The sequence below is a fragment of the Notolepis coatsorum genome, assembly GCF_963971535.1.
Source record: "Notolepis coatsorum genome assembly, chromosome: 5".
Lineage (NCBI taxonomy): Eukaryota > Metazoa > Chordata > Actinopteri > Aulopiformes > Paralepididae > Notolepis > Notolepis coatsorum.
Window position 1 is genome coordinate 161,551,114 of NC_140169.1, and position 20,832 is coordinate 161,571,945.

Consider the following 20,832-nt stretch of genomic DNA (forward strand, 5'->3'; position numbering starts at 1 on the left):
ATATACCGATATTGTCCAACTCTTAATTTCCGATACCGATATCAACCGATACCGATATATGCAGGGTTACCCCCCCCAAAAAATGGAATAATTTCAGGTAATTAACATTACATATCTCTTGTTGTGGAATTAACACAACATTATGCATACTTTTGACAATAAATAAAATCAGAATTTGTTCTTACTTGCTTGCCTGGGTAAATAAAAGTTATAGAAATGTAAAAAAAATTTTTTTTTGAAAACCGATACCAATATTTTCCGATATCACATTTTAATGCCGATATCGGCCGATAATATCGGTAGGCCGATAATATCGGACATCCCTAATAATAATAACTGGACTTTTTGAAGAAGTCTTTAATCATCATGCAGTGACACACACATGTGATGGGCGGCACACACAGGAACACACACAAGCAATTTTTTTCTTTGGGTCGCTAATGAAATCAAGACTCTGCACTTGACCCATCCCGTCGTCCTCCCCCGCCCCAAGGGCAGCCGGGAGCAGATAGGGGCCGCGGCGTGGGGCCGCGCCCCGGGGACCAATCCAAGTGCTCCTGTCTGTCTTCGTCAGGGAACGCAACAGCGTTAGCAATCTGTTGTTGTGCATGTTTTTCCATTGGGTTTATCTTATCTGGAGGGGAAACCCTTGCGAGCACAGAGGGGGAGAACATGCAAACTCCACACAGAAAGACCTGGGAAATACCCCACCTGGGTACCTGGCAACACGGCAACCGGGCCCCCAAGCGGGAATCGAACCCTGGACCTTCTAGCTGTGAGGCGACAGTGTTAACCACTACACCACCGTGCCGGCTTAGTCATTATGTATACTACTCTACAACTCTCTTCTGCCACTAAGTGAGAGGGAGGTGACTAAAGCTTGGTTTCCACAGCAGGGCCAAACCGGGCTAACCAAGGGTTAGTCATCATGTATACTACTACTGTACAACTCTCTTCTGCTGCTAAGTGAGAGTGGATGACTAAAGCCTGGTTTCCACTACAGGGCTAGACTTAAGTCATTATACTACTGTACCACTCAGTTTTGCCTCTAAACTACAGTTTTGTAATGCAATTAGCATTGTGTTGCCAATTGAGATAATTAGCCAGCTGGAGTGTAGATAAATAAACACTGTGTGCTAGGGGTGTAACGATGCGACCTCACAACGATTAATTTCAATTACGATTATTCAGGCAACGATTCAATGCATCATGAAATCTCTTCATTTGACCACGATTCGATTCGATTCATTTTCGATAAATTAGTTAATTCCTCAAACATATTAATACACAAATGTGGCTAGGGGGAACTGATTCACTCAGCATGAATGGACTATAGGTCAATAAAAACAATACACGCAAAAAAAACATAAAAAAAAATTATAATACTTATTTTTTTTTTCCGATTAATTTCCATTATAATCGATTCTAACATTTTCAAATCGATGCAGTTGAATCGTCCCATTAGAATCGATGCATTTCGATTAATCGATGCATCGTTACACCCCTACTGTGTACATTTGCTCTCCTGTTCTGAACAATTTTATTTATTTTTTTTCTCCTTTTTCTGTGATTTTTCTCCCATCCCAATTTTACCTCTTGTGCCAATTCTCCCTCCCCTGTCTTGATCGTTGCTCGCATGTGCCCCCCACTGGTCGGTCGTAGGGAGGGTTGAAGAATCCATCGCATGTCCCCTCCGCGGAGTCAGCCAGCCACTTCTTTTCACCTGCCAGCGCGGACTCTCATTGGCGAGGTGTAACGTGTGGGAGGCTCACACTACCCTCGCCACCTCCTGTCCTTGCTGTGCAGGCGCCCTGACCGACCTGTAGGAGTCGCTGTTTACAACGACCAGATTACCACCCATCGACTCCCCTCCGGCTGACTGCCAATTGAGTCAGTATGACGGCCGGGCCAAGCCGGAGGCAGCACAGACAGCCGGATTCGATACCGGTGTCTCTCGCGTTGGTGACGAGCGCTTAGACCGCTGCGCCACCCAGCCGCCCCATCAGTACTCGTACTTTGAAAAGATTTAGTAAATAATATGGACAAAGGATCCACTAGTCTGGCAATAAACTTGTCACACGAAAACAACAAAAAGAAAAGTGAGTCTGGCGAGTTTCTTTGATATAGCCGACGGAAGGGGTCCTGTTCTGATTGATGATGTGTTTTTTAACGGAGCGCTCATGTAAAGGTTCTCCGCTCAGCGAGCTGATTGTTTGTAGGGCTGGGTGGTCAAATATCCCTTTTCCAGCTCACATTCCAGACCAACTTTGTTATTTGGAAGTAGCAGTCGACTGATATGGGTTTTTCGATGGCCGATGCTTGGAGCAGGGCGGCCGATACAATGATTTTCTGATAATCTGATCAAATACAACAATTTAATGATAACAAATGAATGTATTGTCATCATGCAGCACAAGTACTGTACAAAAAAATAAGTTTGGCATCCAACCAGAATGCAAATGTAACAGTAAAGTGCAACAGTAAAATACACAATTACTATTATGATCAAACTGTGTATATAACATATATACATTTGTACTACTGAGTAATAGTTCTAATCAGATGTATGTACAGAGTTGTAGTATTGTATTAATATGTACAGTGATACAGGTATAAAGACACCATGGTAGTAAGTCATACTGGCCAGCAGCGTAACTAGTAAGAGTAGGTAAGGGATATGTACAGATATAGATATAGTACAGATATGTAACAAGGATTATATGCAGGTATGTACACTACAGGCGGATGTGGATAGATATATATATCTTATATTTAGTTATATGCAGGTGTATAAGTAGGTATATAGAAGGATTATATATATATATATATAAACTAAAAGGAGAATACCTTCAAGGGAAAGAAGGGACCGCACACTCCTCAGGACTGGTTTTTGCTTTTTTATTGTTGCACAACGCGTTTCGCTATCTGCTTCCTCAGGTGAATATATATCTCTCTTGCGCTGACCTGCACCTCCAGTCGGGGTCCAACCAGATGTGCACGAGTCTTATTTAGTTTAATATATATATATATATATAGGCTGTCAAAGTTAACTCGTTATCGCACAATTCTTTTAACGCCACTATTTTTGTATCGCGAGATTAACTTTAAAAAAAATATATAATTTTTTTTTATTATTTTAATATATATATATATATATAAATATATACAGAACTACACTTTTTACATATATATATAAATATATACCATACTTTTCGGACAATAAGCCGCGGCTTTCCCCCCCATTTTTCGACCCTGCGGCTTATATAACGGTGCGGCTTATATGTGACTCGACGTGACCAAACCCGAAAATGTAAAAATCTAAATATTGCTTTTTTGACTGCATCGAAATGTTATTTATCTGTTCCCTTATTTGCTAAACTTAATACAACTTGTAAATGAGTTAATTCTTGTTATTTGTCCGACAGTATTGTGTCCCAATGCTAATTACATATGGTAATTAAACATTAAAACACCTGCGGCTTATAGTCCAGTGCGGCTTATATATGTACACATCATTCAATTTAGCTGCTGCGGCTTATAGTCAGGTGCGGCTTATAGTGCGAAAAGTACGGTATGTAAAAAGTGTAGTTCTGTGTGTATCTCGACTGGACAACAGTTCTGTCCCCTGAACTTTGCTAGACTGTAATTCCCATACTATCAGAGACCCGGGCGACCTTAAGTAATTCCCCGGATACTTTCCAGGAATCCTGGCCAACCGCCCTTGTCATTTAGAGTTGTCCCTGGCCAAGCTCCACTTAACCCCACTGTGGTTATACGACTCGGCTGGGCTCCAGCTCCGGTGTCGAGGAGGGGGGGGGGGGGGGGGGGGGGGGCGTTACCGCCGGTGTAGAACAGGACACTGGAAGAGTGACACCTCTGTAAAGTGACACCGGCCTGGTAAGAGTCGGCCGACACCGGGAACCGAGCGTGGGGCTTGACCCAGAGAGACAGACTGAGAGAGACAGACCTAGAGAGACAGACTGAGAGAGACAGACCTAGAGAGACAGACTGAGAGAGACAGACTGAGAGAGAGACCCAGAGAGACAGACAGAGAGACAGACTGAGAGAGACAGACCTAGAGAGACAGACCGAGAGAGACAGACTGAGAGAGACAGACTGAGAGAGACAGACTGAGAGAGACAGACTGAGAGAGACAGACTGAGAGAGACACACTGAGAGAGACAGACTGAGAGAGACAGACTGAGAGACAGACTGAGAGACAGACTGAGAGAGACAGACTGAGAGAGACAGACTGAGAGACAGACTGAGAGAGAGACCCAGAGAGACAGACTGAGAGAGACAGACTGAGAGAGAGACCCAGAGAGACAGACTGAGAGAGACAGACTGAGAGAGACAGACTGAGAGACAGACTGAGAGACAGACTGAGAGAGACAGACTGAGAGAGACAGACCCAGAGAGACAGACTGAGAGAGACAGACTGAGAGAGACAGACCCAGAGAGACAGACCCAGAGAGACTGAGAGAGACAGACCCAGAGACAGATTGAGAGAGACAGACTGAGAGAGACAGACTGAGAGAGACAGACCCAGAGAGACAGACTGGGAGAGACAGACCCAGAGAGACAGACAGAGAGACAGACCCAGAGACATACCCAGAGAGAGACCTAGAGAGACAGACTGAGAGAGACAGACCCAGAGAGACACAGAGACAGACCCAGAGACAGACCCAAAGAGACAGACTGAGAGAGACAGACCCAGAGAGACACAGAGACAGAGAAACAGACCAAGAGAGACAGACCCAGAGAGAGAGACCTAGAGAGACAGACTGAGAGAGACAGACTGAGAGACAGACCCAGAGAGACAGACAGAGAGAGAGACCCAGAGACAGACTGAGAGAGACAGACTGAGAGAGAGACCCAGAGACAGACCCAGAGACAGACCCAGAGAGACAGACCCAGAGAGACAGACCCAGAGACAGACCCAGAGACAGACCCAGAGAGACAGACCCAGAGAGACAGACCCAGAGAGACAGACTGAGAGAGACAGACTGAGAGAGACAGACTGAGAGAGACAGACTGAGAGAGACAGACCCAGAGAGAGACAGACAGAGAGAGACAGACCCAGAGAGACAGACTGAGAGAGAGACCTAGAGAGACTAACTCAGAGAGACAGACTCGGAGAGACCAACTTAGAGAGACCACAGTAATTCCCGCTGCATGTTAATACTTTGCCCCCAAAGTATAATGGCTCCCCCCAAAGTATAATTTGTCTGTGTGTTTTTCTTTTTACTCAGTGAGCACTCATTTGCATTGGTGGCAATGAGTGCTCAGTGAGTAAAAAAAAATAAAAAATTTAAAACCATAAATTATACTTTTTGATATAGATCATGTTCTTTGTTGGTTTGTGAGGATGTTAATACACACTTGGTAAGATGTGTGTATGAAAGAAGACCACAAAAAACAGCAGTGACTTTAACACCTAGACAGCATCACCAGTTGTAGGTTGTCTGAAGTGCAGTGTTACTATGAAAATTCACTAGAATGCAACTAGAAAATCGTACCAGACCGATGGTGGAGCCGCACGTCGCTCTACGGCGATAGAGATGCTTTGGGGGCGTCGCCTTCAGATATTGATCCGTTCCCGCTGCTCTCCATTAGGCTATAATGCGCCACGACGATAATAATTTTTACCTCCGGCCTCTCTTCGCCGTCGGGATTATAGATCTGTGATGACCGTGTGACCTTACGGTGAGGACAAGAATACCAACGCCTGCGCTTTGTGGACGTACCCGTTTTGTCTTATTGGTTGAGAGACGCGTGTTCCGTCTACCGTTTAACGCCTATTGTACATCATCAGCCTATACTTTCCTCTATAATGTCTACCAATCACACAGACAGGCTGCACAGGGTGAGGAATCAGAGGGGCACGTTCACCATAACCAGCATCTAAACCACCCTGTCCAACCACGACCAATAACCCACCAGTCACCATAATCACCATCAATAACCCACCAGTCACCATAATCACCATCAATAACCCACCAGTCACCATAATCACCATCAATAACCCACCAGTCACCATAATCAACATCAATAACCCACCAGTCACCATAATCAACATCAATAACCCACCAGTCACCATAATCAACATCAATAACCCACCAGTCACCATAATCAACATCAATAACCCACCAGTCACCATAATCAACATCAATAACCCACCAGTCACCATAATCACCATCTAAACCAGCACCAATAACCCACCAGTCATCATAATCACCATCAATAACCCACCAGTCACCATAATCACCATCTAAACCAGCACAAATAACCCACCAGTAAGGCTGAGCCCGAACCCTGTTTTTAGGGTTCGAACGTTCGCCAGGGTTTATCGAACGAACGTTCGAACGTTCGTTTTTTGTAATTTTTTTAATAATTTTTTTTTTTTTTTTATATATATATTTTTTTTTTTTTGTATTATAGATCCTACGGAGAGCGGCATTGCATAATCTATTGGTGAAAAAACATGTTGTTTACAGTGGTGGCTGTTCATGTAAACATGTAATTAAACAAAGCACTCAGAAGAAAATAAACAAGCTACTGAGTACTGCATAAAGTTCCTACTTATGATAAACAATAGCCCTTTCACACCGCAGTCACGTAAGGGGCTAGATAAATAAATGCATTCGTTTTGTGGCATTAACGTTATATAGTTAGTGTTACATGTTCAATAACAGGTATTCACTCTTGGTCGACGGGAAGGAGAGAGGCGCGCGCCTCGGCTCCTTCCACCGTCTACCTCGGAACGGGGGACGGCAGAGAGACAGAGAGACACCGGCGCGGGGGTCCCGCCGGGCTCCCAACACGCCTGCCGCCTCGGCCAGAGTTGTTTCCAACGCAACCACCTCCCGCCATGAAGCTCGCGCTCCGTGGCCGAAAAAGGCTGGTATTCATTAATGATCCTTCCGCAGGTTCACCTATGGAAAGTTGTTACGACTTTTACTTCCTCGGCGGGGAGCTAACGCTACGTTAATGCTTCTCTCAAGCAGATCAATGGCGGCATTGCCGGAAGTAAAAAATAATAATAAACGCTTGCCGATTGGTGGTAACAGCAGAGGCGGGTGCAAGCGGTGTGACGTAATTGGCAGAATCGCCTGTCATTCAATCAAAATTGTTCTATTGCATTGGTTGAGACTAGAGCTCTGGTTGAGTATCCAGCAACAGCCCGGCAGAGACCATACTGGTTGAGCCGAGCGACTCGGGGGACGCGCCGCTTCACATCGCCTCACCGTCGTTGCGCCTGCTTTATTTTTTTTCACCGAACGCTCGAACCCATTAATTAAAGTCCGAATGTCAGCTTAACGAACGAACGTTCGGGCTCAGCCTTACCCACCAGTCACCATAATCACCATCAATAACCCACAAGTCACCATAATCACCATCAATAACCCACAAGTCACCATAATCACCATCAATAACCCACCAGTCACCCTAATCACCATCAATAACCCACCAGTCACCATAATCACCATCAATGAATGAATGAATGAATGAAAACTTTATTAACAGATTGCAGAATGGGTACAGTGCAGTACAGCTCAATACATACAATTGTTAAGGGGATGCAGACCAGAGAAAGACTTTCGTCTTGTTTACACCAGGGTCCCCCATTTCCAATTCATCGTAAAATAACCCACCAGTCACCATAATCACCATCAATAACCCACCAGTCACCACAATCACCATCTAAACCAGCATCAATAACCCACCAGTCACCATAATCACCATCAATAACCCACCAGTCACCACAATCACCATCTAAACCAGCATCAATAAACCACCAGTCACCATAATCACTACCAATAAACCACCAGTCACCATAATCACCACCAATAAACCACCAGTCACCATAACCACCACCAATAAACCACCAGTCACCATAACCACCACCAATAAACCACCAGTCACCATAATCACCACCAATAAACCACCAGTCACCATAATCACCACCAATAAACCACCAGTCACCATAATCACCACCAATAACCCACAAGTCACCATAATCACCACCAATAAACCACCAATCACCATAATCACCACCAATAAACCACCAGTCACCATAATCACCACCAATAAACTACCAGTCACCATAATCACCACCAATAAACCACCAGTCACCATAAACCACCCCGTCCAACCACCACCAATAATCAGATGTAACATCCACCAAAACTAGCATGGTTTTACTTTCACCTCTGATTCGGAGTCATTGAAGAGACAAAGATGGCTGCTCCTTTACAGTAAGACATACTTTAAAGCCCCAATCAGGTCTGTTCTGTAACTAAAACCAGCGTGAACAAACCTTTTACAGTCAAAATAACATGGCAGAAACCCGTTGTCAAATATTTGTCCTTGTCCATGTTCTGTCGACTGGTCCACCGTGCATCATACTGTCCTCTATAATGTTTAGAGAGAATCCGCTTCAAGGTTCTTGACCTGGCATAAGGTGCAGCAAGGGGGAACGGCTCCCTCCTACCTCCGGTCAATGGTCTCTAACTACACAACCCTCAAGACCCCAGCGCTCTGCATCCTCTGGCCGCCTCAGACCTACTCCTATCCGAGCTCCTGGGGTCATCAAAGAGAAGCAGGCTATTCCCGGTCCTCGCTCCACAATGGTGGAACGGACTCCCCACCACAGTCAGAACAGCCGAAACCATCACAGTCAGAACAGCCGAAACCCGGCCAATTTTCCACCGTCGACTAAAAACACACCTCTTCAAAAACATAAATAAAAAAAAGAACCATCTTACGGTCTACTATTATGTACCTTACTCCTATGCTACTATACTTATACCCATCATGCTAATATGGATAAGCTGGTCAGGAAGGCCAGTAACGTGGTGGGGGCGGAGCTAGACTCTCTGGTCAGGAAGGCCAGTAACGTGGTGGGGGTGGAGCTAGACTCTCTGGTCAGGAAGGGGTGGAGCTAGACTATCTGGTCAGGAAGGGGTGGAGCTAGACTCTCTGGTCAGGAAGGGGTGGAGCTAGACTCTCTGGTCAGGAAGGGGTGGAGCTAGACTCTCTGGTCAGGAGGAGCCAGTAACGTGGTGGGGGTGGAGCTAGACTCTTTGGCGGTGGTGTCGGAAAGGAGGAGCCTCGCTAAACTCCAGGGCATCATGGACAGCCCCTCCCCCCGCCCACTACACACAGACTTGGCTGACAGAAGGAGCACGTTCAGCGCTAGACTAAGACTCCCAAGATGCAACAGTGAACGGCACAGGAAGTCCTTCATTCCAACAGCCATCAGACTATATAATGCAGAATGACAGCACAAAATCTGGCATAATCTTCCTGGACTTTTAACATACACTTAACATTTTTTTTTACATATCTTACTGTATATTTTTAGCTGTATATTTGAGAATGTATACATATTTTAGAATGTATATCGCGGACTGTATTTTTAATATTTTTTTATTCCTAATTTTTATTTGTGATTTTTTTTTTACTACCTAAATGTGTATCGTGAGCGATCTGTAGTGCTGAATTTCCCTCGGGATCAATAAAGTACTTCTATTCTATACCCCCCCCCCCACGACGCCCCTCCTCCTGTTGGGACAGGGGATTAGGAGGAACCCCCCCCCCCGGGCTGGACGTTAGCGTCCCCCTTCATATCACAGGGAACACTAATGTACTGCGACTGAGTAAATTTGCCCGCCGGCGCGCGGCTACGTGGTTAATGTAGCTCAGAAAACGGCGTTACCTCCGGTGTGAAATCTCTTCCCGGCCGCCGGAGGATGACGGGCCATTCCTCCACCGCCGCCGCAGCAGCCGGCACTTTGAATTTATCACCGACTAAGCAGACTAATTAAAACAATGGGGCGGGGGGGGGGGAATGGTTTGTGCTCCCGGCGTCGTCCAAACCCTCAGCTCTCTTGACGACGGTGGAAAAGGTTAACGGCTGCGCGTTTGAACAATAGAATCACAGGTTTGAGGGACAGAGAGGTGGTTTGTGTCCAGAAGCAAAAAGTCGAAACAGTTGAGAAATGTCTTGATCTTACATATTTTGGCTTCTGGCTTGATGAGAAATTTACATTTAAATACCGTGTAGTAGGGCTGTCCCCGACTAAGGATTTGGATGGTCGACTATGATTGGCCAAAATGTGCCGTTAGTCGACTATTGTTCGACAAAAAAAAAAAAAAAAGTATAATATTGTAATTTTTTTTGAAATTTTAATTTTTTTTAGAATTTTTTTGACTGAAGGTTGTCTAGTCTAGTGTGTTCATTAGACGGGTGAAATCCTCTTTCAGTGCCTCTGTGCCTGTTTTCTTAGGCAGTTAGCCTCTGGTATGCGTGCCATTAGCGTTAGCCACGCTTCTAGGCCTCTTTTCTTTTGGAAAGAATGATAAAAAAATATATATATATATTATAATATATATATATATATTTTTTTATATATATATATTCGACTAAGAGGTTGGCTCCTTTCGACCGATTAGTCGACTAATAGGGGTCAGCCCTACCGTGTAGATACTCACTGCGTCAGAAGGTTGTGTTTTTGCCCCCATGTTCCTATGTTTAGCAGAAGGAGGGTCATCGAAACGCTTTATCGGTCTGTTTTGGATTATGGAGACGTAGTTTATAGACATGCTGCTGCTTCCACTCTAAAGCCTCTGGACTCTGTATCATTCTGCCCTTAGATTTATCACCGGGGACAGTTATGGTTCCATCACTGTATCCTATATGATAAGGTCGGGTGACTTGCACAGGCACTCTGTACGAGGCCATTATTGGTGATCTCCATCACTGGACTGGAACTCTGGACCTTAGCACACTCGCTCTGGTGATTAGTAGGGGATGTGCATGACGGACCAAAATCATTTTCTAATAGTCTACCGTTCTTAACTCATCGACTGCCGGGGATTAGTCGGGGGGCCCCGCTCTAGCACTGCCACACTTTAAAAGATAGGAGTTGGATCACCTTGTTTGTAGAGCTATAACTATATTATAGCTATGGATACAATACTATGGCCCATTTGACATCACCTATCTATCGTTCAATATGTGAAAAAGAATACGATTTTTCCATCCATACGTTCCCGTGTTATACCGTGGTGAATATATGTATGGTTTTAGAGCGGTCTGGGGTAATTCGTGAAATGCTGAGTTATAGCCCTACACGTCAATTCCACTATAGACGTTGCCATTTCTTGCCTGGACCCGCTATTATTCCGAAATCAAATCTATATCATAGGTATTATGTTCCATCATGAATGCATGAAGGGGGGGGGGGGGGTCGTTTCTGATTATTTGATTGGCAGTAACGGCATTCGTATTGAACACTAAAAACGCTTATCAGCCCGATCGGTATAAAAGCATTGCAGGATCAAGCAAAAATGTACGTCAGATAGTCCGATAGTGATCGGGAGTATTCCAAAAATAATATTCAAATTGTTTGATCGCCATCTGGTACATCCGATGTCCATTTGGTCCACGGCATAACCCACCACAACATATGGATCGGGGATATTTGACGTGCTTCAAGGAACCGGGAGAACCACTCCACTCGGCCGACAAGGAAAAGTGAGACCGGAGACATTAAGGCAGTGACACAGGCCAAGATACAAGGTTACAAAAGGGTGCTCGATACCGCCGTCTAGCTGGATGCGGCCGGTATTGCACTTTGGCAATCTCAGACTCATTCCCTATGGTAACACCAAGGTCCCTGGATGAATAATGAATACAAATATCGTTGTTGGCGTATTCAGTACCCATCCCTAGAGATGACCCTTCCTTCTTATATAGTGTCCTTGACGTGAGGACCCAGCGGGGGGGGGGGGTCGCTGGGAGGCAGACACTCACTGAGACAGGAGCGCTTGGCTGCGGCGCTGGCTCCTCCAGAACACAGGTTCCCTCCCCGGTGAACCAGCTCCAGCTCCAGGTTGGTCCTGAGGAGACAAACCCACCATGACCGTTAAGCAGGTAACAGGCCGTTTACAGGGTTCCCAGACATTGCAAAATGAAATTCAAGGACTTTCAAGTACTTTTCCAAGCACTATTTTTCATTTTAAAAGGGCATTTAAAGGGATACAATTCGGATCCGATATGTATGGGTTAAAACTAGGGATGTCCGATATTATCGGCCGACCGATATTATCGGCCGATATCGGCAGTAAAATGTGATATCGGAAAATATCGGTATCGGTAAAAAAAATAAAAAGATTTTTTTTTTTTTTTACATTTATTTAACCTTTATTTACCCAGGCAAGCAAGTAAGAACCAATTCTTATTTTATTTATTGTCAAAAGTATGCATGTTGGTTTAATTCAACAACAAGAGATATGTAATGTTAATTTTAACTTTTTTAATTATCATATTTTGCACAGATAATGCTTACATTTAGAAAGCCTTTTGAATGCATCCAGTGAAATGATTAATTACCTGAAATTATTCAGTTTTTTTGGGGGGAAACCCTGCATATATCGGTATCGGTTGATATCGGTATCGGTATCGGTATCGAAATTAAGAGTTGGACAATATCGGAATATCGGTATCGGTAAAAAAAACAATATCGAGCATCCCTAGTTAAAACCAATTTCTGACAGTTACACTTTAGATAAAAACAATAATATTTCTTGATTCAGATCTATTTTATCATGGATGAACAAAACTTTCAATGCGAATGGTTGATCAAGGACTTTTAAGCACCTTGTTAATTATTTTTGCTGTTTAAGGAATTCCAGGCCCGACTTTTTTTTAATCAAGCACTTTAAGCACTTCAAGGACCTCGTGCGAACCCCGAGTTTAGTTCATTGCAAACCTTTATTTACACTGGAAAGGTAACTGAGGTTTCACTAATTTACAGTCACGTCAAGTGTACAAGTATACAGAAAATAGCAAAGAAAAAGCGTATAAAATCCTAACAATAAGGCAACAAGACAAGGCAAAGAGCAAGGATAACAAATCAATTAAAACACGTACAACTCGAACGTGAGGTTGAGGTACTGGAACGCTGGTGCCAGGACAACAGCCTGCTCCTGAACATTGGTAAAACCAAGGAGCTGATCGTGGATTATAGGAGAGGACAGCAGGAGACGCACACACCACTGATGATTAACGGGGCTACCGTGGACAGGGTGAGCAGCTTTAAGTACCTGGGGGTCCACATCTCAGAGGACCTGACATGGTCAACACACATAGACACAGTAGTAAAGAAGGCGAAACAGCGCCTCTACCACCTGAGACAGTTAAGGAAGTTCAGAGTATCGGGGAAGATACTCCAGTCCTTCTACTCAGGAGCTGTAGAGAGCATCCTGACCGGAAACATCACTGCCTGGTATGGAAATAGCACGGCACAGGACAAGAAGGCCCTACAGAGAGTGGTGCGCTCAGCCGAGCGTACCACGGGTATTGCACTACCCCCCCTGCAGGTTCTATACAACAAGAGGTGCAAATCCAGAGCCTGCAGGATAATGAAAGACCCTCACCACCCCAATAACAGCCTGTTTCAGCTGCTGAGGTCAGGCAGACGCCTGCGAACCCCAGCTACTAGGACAGAGCGGCTTAGGCTCAGCTTCTTCCCCCAGGCCATCAGAGCCATGAACAATGAACATTGAGTGCTCAGAACATTGAACTATCCACACACAAGCACACATGAACACACACACGACACGCACGCTGTGCACGCTCACACACGAGCAGCCACTTAACACTTTAACATGAGCGGGCACACACTCATGTCGCACACACGCACACTTATGGCCAAAGGAAAGGACACTTTAAATTAGAATTAGAATAACAGGAACAGTGTATTGCACTACAAAAGCTAACTAGCATGTCCCATATGCTCTGTAAATAACTATGTACAGATACCGAGATGTCACTCCATGTTACCTGTTACTGCACAATGTTGTTTTCAATTTTTTGATTCTATTATATGTTGTACCACTGTATTGCACATCGTTGCGGGCAAGACCACCCGCATTTCATTGTATACCTGTATGCCGTGACAATTAAAACTCTTGACTTGACTTGACTTGGTTGGAGGTCGGAGATCAAGGTTTTAAACTCTGCAACAGAGGAGAGAAGCTCCAGCTTTAAGGGCTGTTGGGAGTTCATTCCATGAGCTAGAGGGGCATCATAGCTAAATGTAGATTTATCCTGTTCAGAGCAAACTCAGGGGACCTTAACACTTTCCGTGCTAACGGGTCCGGTGCCCCGGAAGCGTGAATATTAAAGGCAACCAACTTGTGTTCGGCTTTTCTCTGATTGGCCGCGCCCCCCCGCCCCCACGCGCAGGCAAGCGCAGTCGTCCCACGTCCCAAATGAAATTCAAGGAGCGCAAGCGAGCGGCAGCGCGCCTTGTGTACCATGGGCTGCTGTTCCAACGCACTTGTGTTGGGCTGCTGTTTCACTCGTGTATAAACAAAGCCCATACAGTTATGAAATGCGCTGAACTAGAAAGCGTAACGTTATTATGTTTCGCGTTTTTAACAACCAACTACCAGATTCACTCGTGTATAAACAAAGCCCATACAGTTATGAAATGCGCTGAACTAGAAAGCGTAACGTTATTATGTTTCGCGTTCCATTGATTAACGCCATTACCTGCTGTGCTGTAGGAAGCAGAGGTACAGTAAGTTACAGTAGGTGTAGGTTACATGTTTAATCAAAGCCCATACAATTTTTTAGATGAATGATTGTGGATATAATATAGAAAACACATCATTATGATATTGTCAGAGGGAGAGGCATGACTTCGCGACAGCCATATTAGACACTCACTGTACATCAGTGTGGAACTGTAACGTTATATGTTATTTCGCCCGTGGACTGGAGGCTGCTGAGCCTGAAGCGCCAGCGGGGCGACACGGTGGTTTATCCCCAGCTTTCGTGCGCCGCCGCCGGCTTGATACACCTTCAACAGCAGCAGCGGCGGTGCTCTGTTGTAGGAAGCCCTTCAATGACAGCGGCGCGCTCTCATATTTTGCGAATGCATTTATATATCTTAAATTATGGCTATGTGTCTAATATGGCTGTCGCTTATCAATGACTTCGCGACAGCCATATTAGACACATCGCCATAATTTAAGATATAGTTTATGCATTTGCAAATATAAGAGCTCTGTCATTGAAGTGGGTGGTGGCAGCATTACTAACAGTAGCGATTTTTATTGTTTTGTCATGACCAAACATAATCCCAACATAGATAACAGAACACCGCTGTACAGTCACACAACAGAACACCGCTGGTTCGACCAGCGCTTCTGCCGCGCCGCAAGGGCGTGTGCTAGTGGATTGATTGATTGGCCGTGTGGCCAATCAGAGAAACGCTGAACGAAAAGCTGAACACAAGTTGGTTGCCTTTAATATTCACGCGCCCCGGAACCCTGTTGCGTGCCACCACCCACTTCAATGATAGCGCTCTCATATTTGCGAACGCATAAACTATATCTTAAATTATGGCTATGTGTATAATATGGCCGTCGCTTATCAATGACTTGTTTGCAGTCAACATTGTCTAAACAGATTTCTTTAAAAAAAAATTAAAAGATTTTTTTTTATAATCGGTTCATTTCCGTTTTATACCATTTTTAAAAACGCTCGTTTTATGAAAGTTCCAGAAGATTTCAGAAGATTCTGTGATAAACGCCCTTTACTGGAATATACTGGAATACACAAAAAACGTTGTAATTTTTCTGCCTATTTATGAATCGTTTTCAAATAAACGCTAGATTATCGATAGTATATGTGTACTTATGCACGCTATAGAAGCGAGCTGAAAAATCGATTATCCATTTCCTGATAAGCACACACGCACACACACACGCACACATAGGGCCCACGTTGATATCTCTGTGAAAAAAGCTCAGATTATCCCAAGACTGGTAAAAAGAGATTCCTTACCTCAGATCAGATGTTCTCCAAAAAGATTATTCCAATTCCTGATCGCCATTCCAAATATCGATCGCGTTTATTGATCCAACGCTGGGTGGTCGAAACACCGATTCCACGCTGTTCGGAGGCTCCACAATGAATCCGATCGGCTCGAGTTACATGCCTGAGAAGTAAAATGTGGAAGCAGGATTTCCCCCCCCCCCCCATGCGTTTCATTCAATCCAATGGGGTGCAGTACCACAGGGAGAGACGATAGGGGGCGGTATTTTCCCAATGGAGCTCAGAGAGTTTGCAGTGGTAACGTGAGGCTAGATTGATGAAATATGAATGGAAATCGCGAATAAAAAAAAAACTATTAAAAACTAGATCTTTCGTCGGCTTGCACTCAACGGTTGGCATGAACTAACGAGAAATCTCGTCGCTGGCATTCAAAGTGTTAAGGACCAGCCAGTCACTAGAACGGGTTCTATAGGTTCCAAAATACCATTCCAATAATGATGTAGTAGGTACACCTATGGCCGTTAGCAGGTAACAGGCACAAACACGAACACACCAGTATGTACATGATTGGTATTATTTGGTATTGGTCAGGTTTCAGGCTGTCCTAACTGTGGTGGGAAGTTCGTTCCACCATTGCTCCAGAATGATGGAACGAACTTCCCACCAGGACAGCCGAAACCCGACCAAACTATTTGAGTTTTCCTTCAATCACGACAAGCATTTATGCAGGTGAACACCAGGAAGGCGGCTGGCCCAGATGGAATAACAGGACGCATACTCAAGTCCTGTGCTAACCAGCTAGCCCGTGTTCACCACCATATTTAATCGATCCCTGAAGGAGTCAGTGGTCCCTGCCTGCTTCAAGATGTCTACCATTATCCCGGTACCAAAGAAACCCTCCCCAGCAGGTCTCAATGACTAGAGACCGGTGGCACTCACCTCTGTGGCCATGAAATGTTTCGAGAGGCTGGTCAAGGATCACATTTGTGCCTCCCTCCCAAGCGATATGGACCCTATGCAATTTGCATACAGGCCAAACAGGACGATGCGGTCTCCCAAGTACTGCACAGCACCCTCTCTCACCTGGACCGTCAGAAGGGGGGCTATGTGAGACTGTTGTTCATTGACTACAGCTCAGCGTTCAACACCATAGTCCCCACCAGACTGGTGGACAAGCTGATCGGGCTGGGTCTGAGCTCCGCCCTGAGCGCCTGGGTACTGGACTTTCTGAGTGAGAGACCCCAGGCGGTCAGGGTCAGACCTCCAACACCATCACCCTGAGCATCGGGTCCCCCCAGGGCTGTGTTCTGAGCCCCCTGCTGTACTCACTATACACACACGACTGTGTGGCCAAGTTCAGCTCCAACTCCATAGTGAAGTTCGCAGACGACACGGTGGTGGTGGGGCTGATCTCGGACAACGACGAGAAGGCCTACCGGGAGGAGGTTGAGGTACTGGAACGCTGGTGCCAGGACAACAGCCTGCTCCTGAACATTGGTAAAACCAAGGAGCTGATCGTGGATTATAGGAGAGGACAGCAGGAGACACACACACCACTGATGATTAACAGGGCTACCGTGGACAGGGTGAGCAGCTTTAAGTACCTGGGGGTCCACATCTCAGAGGATCTGACATGGACAACACACATAGACACAGTAGTAAAGAAGGCGAAGCAGCGCCTCTACCACCTGAGACAGTTAAGGAAGTTCAGAGTATCGGGGAAGATACTCCAGTCCTTCTACTCAGGAGCTGTAGAGAGCATCTTGACCGGAAACATCACTGCCTGGTATGGAAACAGCACGGCACAGGACAAGAAGGCCCTACAGAGAGTGGTGCGCTCAGCCGAGCGTACCACGGGTATGGCACTACCTCCCCTGCAGGTTCTATACAACAAGAGGTGCAAATCCAGAGCCTGCAGAATAATGAAAGAGCCCCACCACCCCAATAACAGCCTGTTCCAGCTGCTGAGGACAGGCAGACGCCTGCGAACCCCAGCTACTAGGACAGAGAGGCTTAGGCTCAGCTTCTTCCCCCAGGCCATCAGAGCCTTGAACAATGAACATTGAGTGCCACAGAACACTGAACTATCCACACACAAGCACACATGAGCACACACACGACACGCACGCTGTGCACGCTCACACACTAGCAGCCACTTTAACACTTTAACATGAGCGGGCACACACTCATGCCGCACACACCCACTTATGGCCAAAAGGAAAGGCCACTTTAAATTAGTATAACAACAGTAACAGTGTATTGCACTACCAAAGCTACCTAGCATGTCCTATATGCTCTGTAAATATTTTTTATGTACAGATACCGAGATGTCACACCATGTTACCTGTTTATTGCACAATGTTGTTTTTATTGGATTCTATTATATGTTGTACCACTGTATTGCACATCGTTGCGGGCAAGACCACCCACATTTCATTGTATACTTGTATGCCGTGACAAATAAAACTCTTGACTTGACTTGCTTTATCAGAAAAGGTATCTTCGATGAAGATATAATAAAGATGAATGTGTGAAATATTTGAAAAACTGACTATTCCAAAGGGGTTCACATACTTTGGAGCAAGACTGTATAATTATGCTCAGGTTGGGTGTCCTCACACTGGCAGAGAGACGTGACTTGCATTGGCATTTGTATGGCATCTGTATGAAGCCATTATAGATGATCTCCCAGCCTACATCACCTCATTACTGGACTGGAACTCTGGACTCTTATCACACTCTCTGGTGATTGTCTCACACTTCAGGTCCCCAGAGTTTGCACTGAATTAGGAAAAATCTGCTTATAGCTTCTGTGACCCAGACACGTGCAACGTTTTAATTCATTAGTATCTATCGGTCAGTTGAAATCTTTAATAGCAAAACAGTCTCAATTGATCGACTTTCTTTAAAAAAAATCTTTTTGGGGGCATTTATTATGTGTTGTATTTCCTCTACGTCATTGTAAGTGAGAGCTCTCAATGATCCTTCCAGATCAAATGAAGATTGAATGAACATGCACACACACACACACAATCACTTTGCACACACACGCAATCGCGCACACAAGCATGATGCCTTGTACCTACTAGCCCTGTCCCTGACTAAGGATTTGTATAGTTGACTTTGATTGGCAAAAATTTGCAGATAGTCGACGCTGCTGACTGACTGCCTTCTTTATGTGTTCAGTGCTGCTGCCTTCTTTATGTGTTCAGTGCTGCTGCTGTCTTCTTTATGTGTTCAGTGTATGTGTTCAGTGCTGCTGCCTTCGTTATGTGTTCAGTGCTGCTGCCTTCTTTATGTGTTCAGTGCTGCTGTCTTCTTTATGTGTTCAGTGCTGCTGCCTTCTTTATGTGTTCAGTGCTGCTGCCTTCTTTATGTGTTCAGTGCTGCAGTCGTTATGTGTTCAGTGCTGCTGCCTTCTTTATGTTCAGTGCTGCTGCCTTCTTTATGTGTTCAGTGCTGCTGCCTTCTTTATGTGTTCAGTGCTGCTGCCTTCTTTATGTGTTCAGTGCTGCTGACTTCTTTATGTGTTCAGTGCTGCTGCTGTCTTCTTTATGTGTTCAGTGCTGCTGCCTTCTTTATGTTAAGTGCTGCTGACTGCCTTCTTTATGTGTTCAGTGCTGCCGTATTCTTTATGTGTTCAGTGTTGCCGCCTTCTTTATGTGTTCAGTGCTGCTGCCTTCTTTATATGTTCAGTGCTGCTGCCTTCTTTATGTGTTCAGTGCTGCTGCCTTCTTTATGTGTTCAGTGCTGCTGCCTTCTTTATGTGTTCAGTGATGCTGCCGTCTTTATGGGTTCAGTGCTGCTGCCTTCTTTATGTGTTCAGTGCTGCTGCCGCCTTCTTTATGTGTTCAGTGCTGCTGCCTTCTTTATGTGTTCAGTGCTACTGCCTTCTTTATGTGTTCAGTGCTGCTGACTGTCTTCTTTATGTGTTCAGTGCTGCTGCCTTCTTTATGTGTTCAGTGCTGCTGCCTTCTTTATGTGTTCAGTGCTGCTGCCTTCTTTACGTGTTCAGTGCTGCTGCCTTCTTTATGTGTTCAGTGCTGCTGCCTTCTTTATGTGTTCAGTGCTGCTGCCTTCTTTATGTGGTCAGTGCTGCTGCTTTCTTTATGTGTTCAGTGCTGCTGCCTTCTTTATGTGTTCAGTGCTGCTGCCTTCTTTATGTGTTCAGTGCTGACTGTCTTCTTTATGTGTTCAGTGCTGCTGCCTTCTTTATGTGTTCAGTGCTGCTGCCTTCTTTATGTGTTCAGTGCTGCCGACTGTCTTCTTTATGTGTTCAGTGCTGCCGACTGTCTTCTTTATGTGTTCAGTGCTGCCGACTGTCTTCTTTATGTGTTCAGTGCTGCTGCCTTCTTTATGTGTTCAGTGCTGCTGTCTTCTTTATGTGTTCAGTGCTGCTGCCTTCTTTATGTGTTCAGTGCTGCTGCCTTCTTTATGTGTTCAGTGCTGCTGCCTGTCTTCTTTATGTGTTCAGTGCTGCTGCCTGTCTTATTTATGTGTTCAGTGCTGCTGTCTTCTTTATGTGTTCAGTGCTGCTGCTGCCTTCTTTATGTGTCCGGTGCTGCTGTGTTCTTTATGTGTTCAGTGCTGCTGCTGCCTTCTTTATGTGTTCAGTGCTGACTGCCTTCTTTATGTGTTCAGTGCTATTGCCTTCTTTATGTGTTCAGTGCTGCTGTCTTCTTTATGTGTTCAGTGCTGCTGCCTGTCTTATTTATGTGTTCAGTGCTGCTGTCTTCTTTATGTGTTCAGTGCTGCTGCTGCCTTCTTTATGTGTTCAGTGCTGCGGTCTTCTTTATGTGTTCAGTGCTGCTGCTGCCTTCTTTATGTGTTCAGTGCTGACTGCCTTCTTTATGTGTTCAGTGCTATTGCCTTCTTTATGTGTTCAGTGCTGCTGACTTCTTTATGTGTTCAGTGCTAACTGGTGCCTTCTTTATGTGTTCAGTGCTGCTGTCTTCTTTATGTGTTCAGTGCTGACT

At 45.1% G+C, this 20,832-nt stretch overlaps 1 protein-coding gene across 1 annotated transcript in view; it reads right to left on the reverse strand.

The window, feature by feature from the left end:
* The window catches only part of ubr3 (ubiquitin protein ligase E3 component n-recognin 3), a 242,571-nt gene that overhangs the window by 63,739 nt on the left and 158,000 nt on the right, over positions 1-20,832 (reverse strand). The window contains 1 exon segment of the mRNA XM_084314353.1: positions 11,822-11,907. Within this exon segment, the coding sequence (XP_084170479.1) occupies positions 11,822-11,907 (86 nt within the window).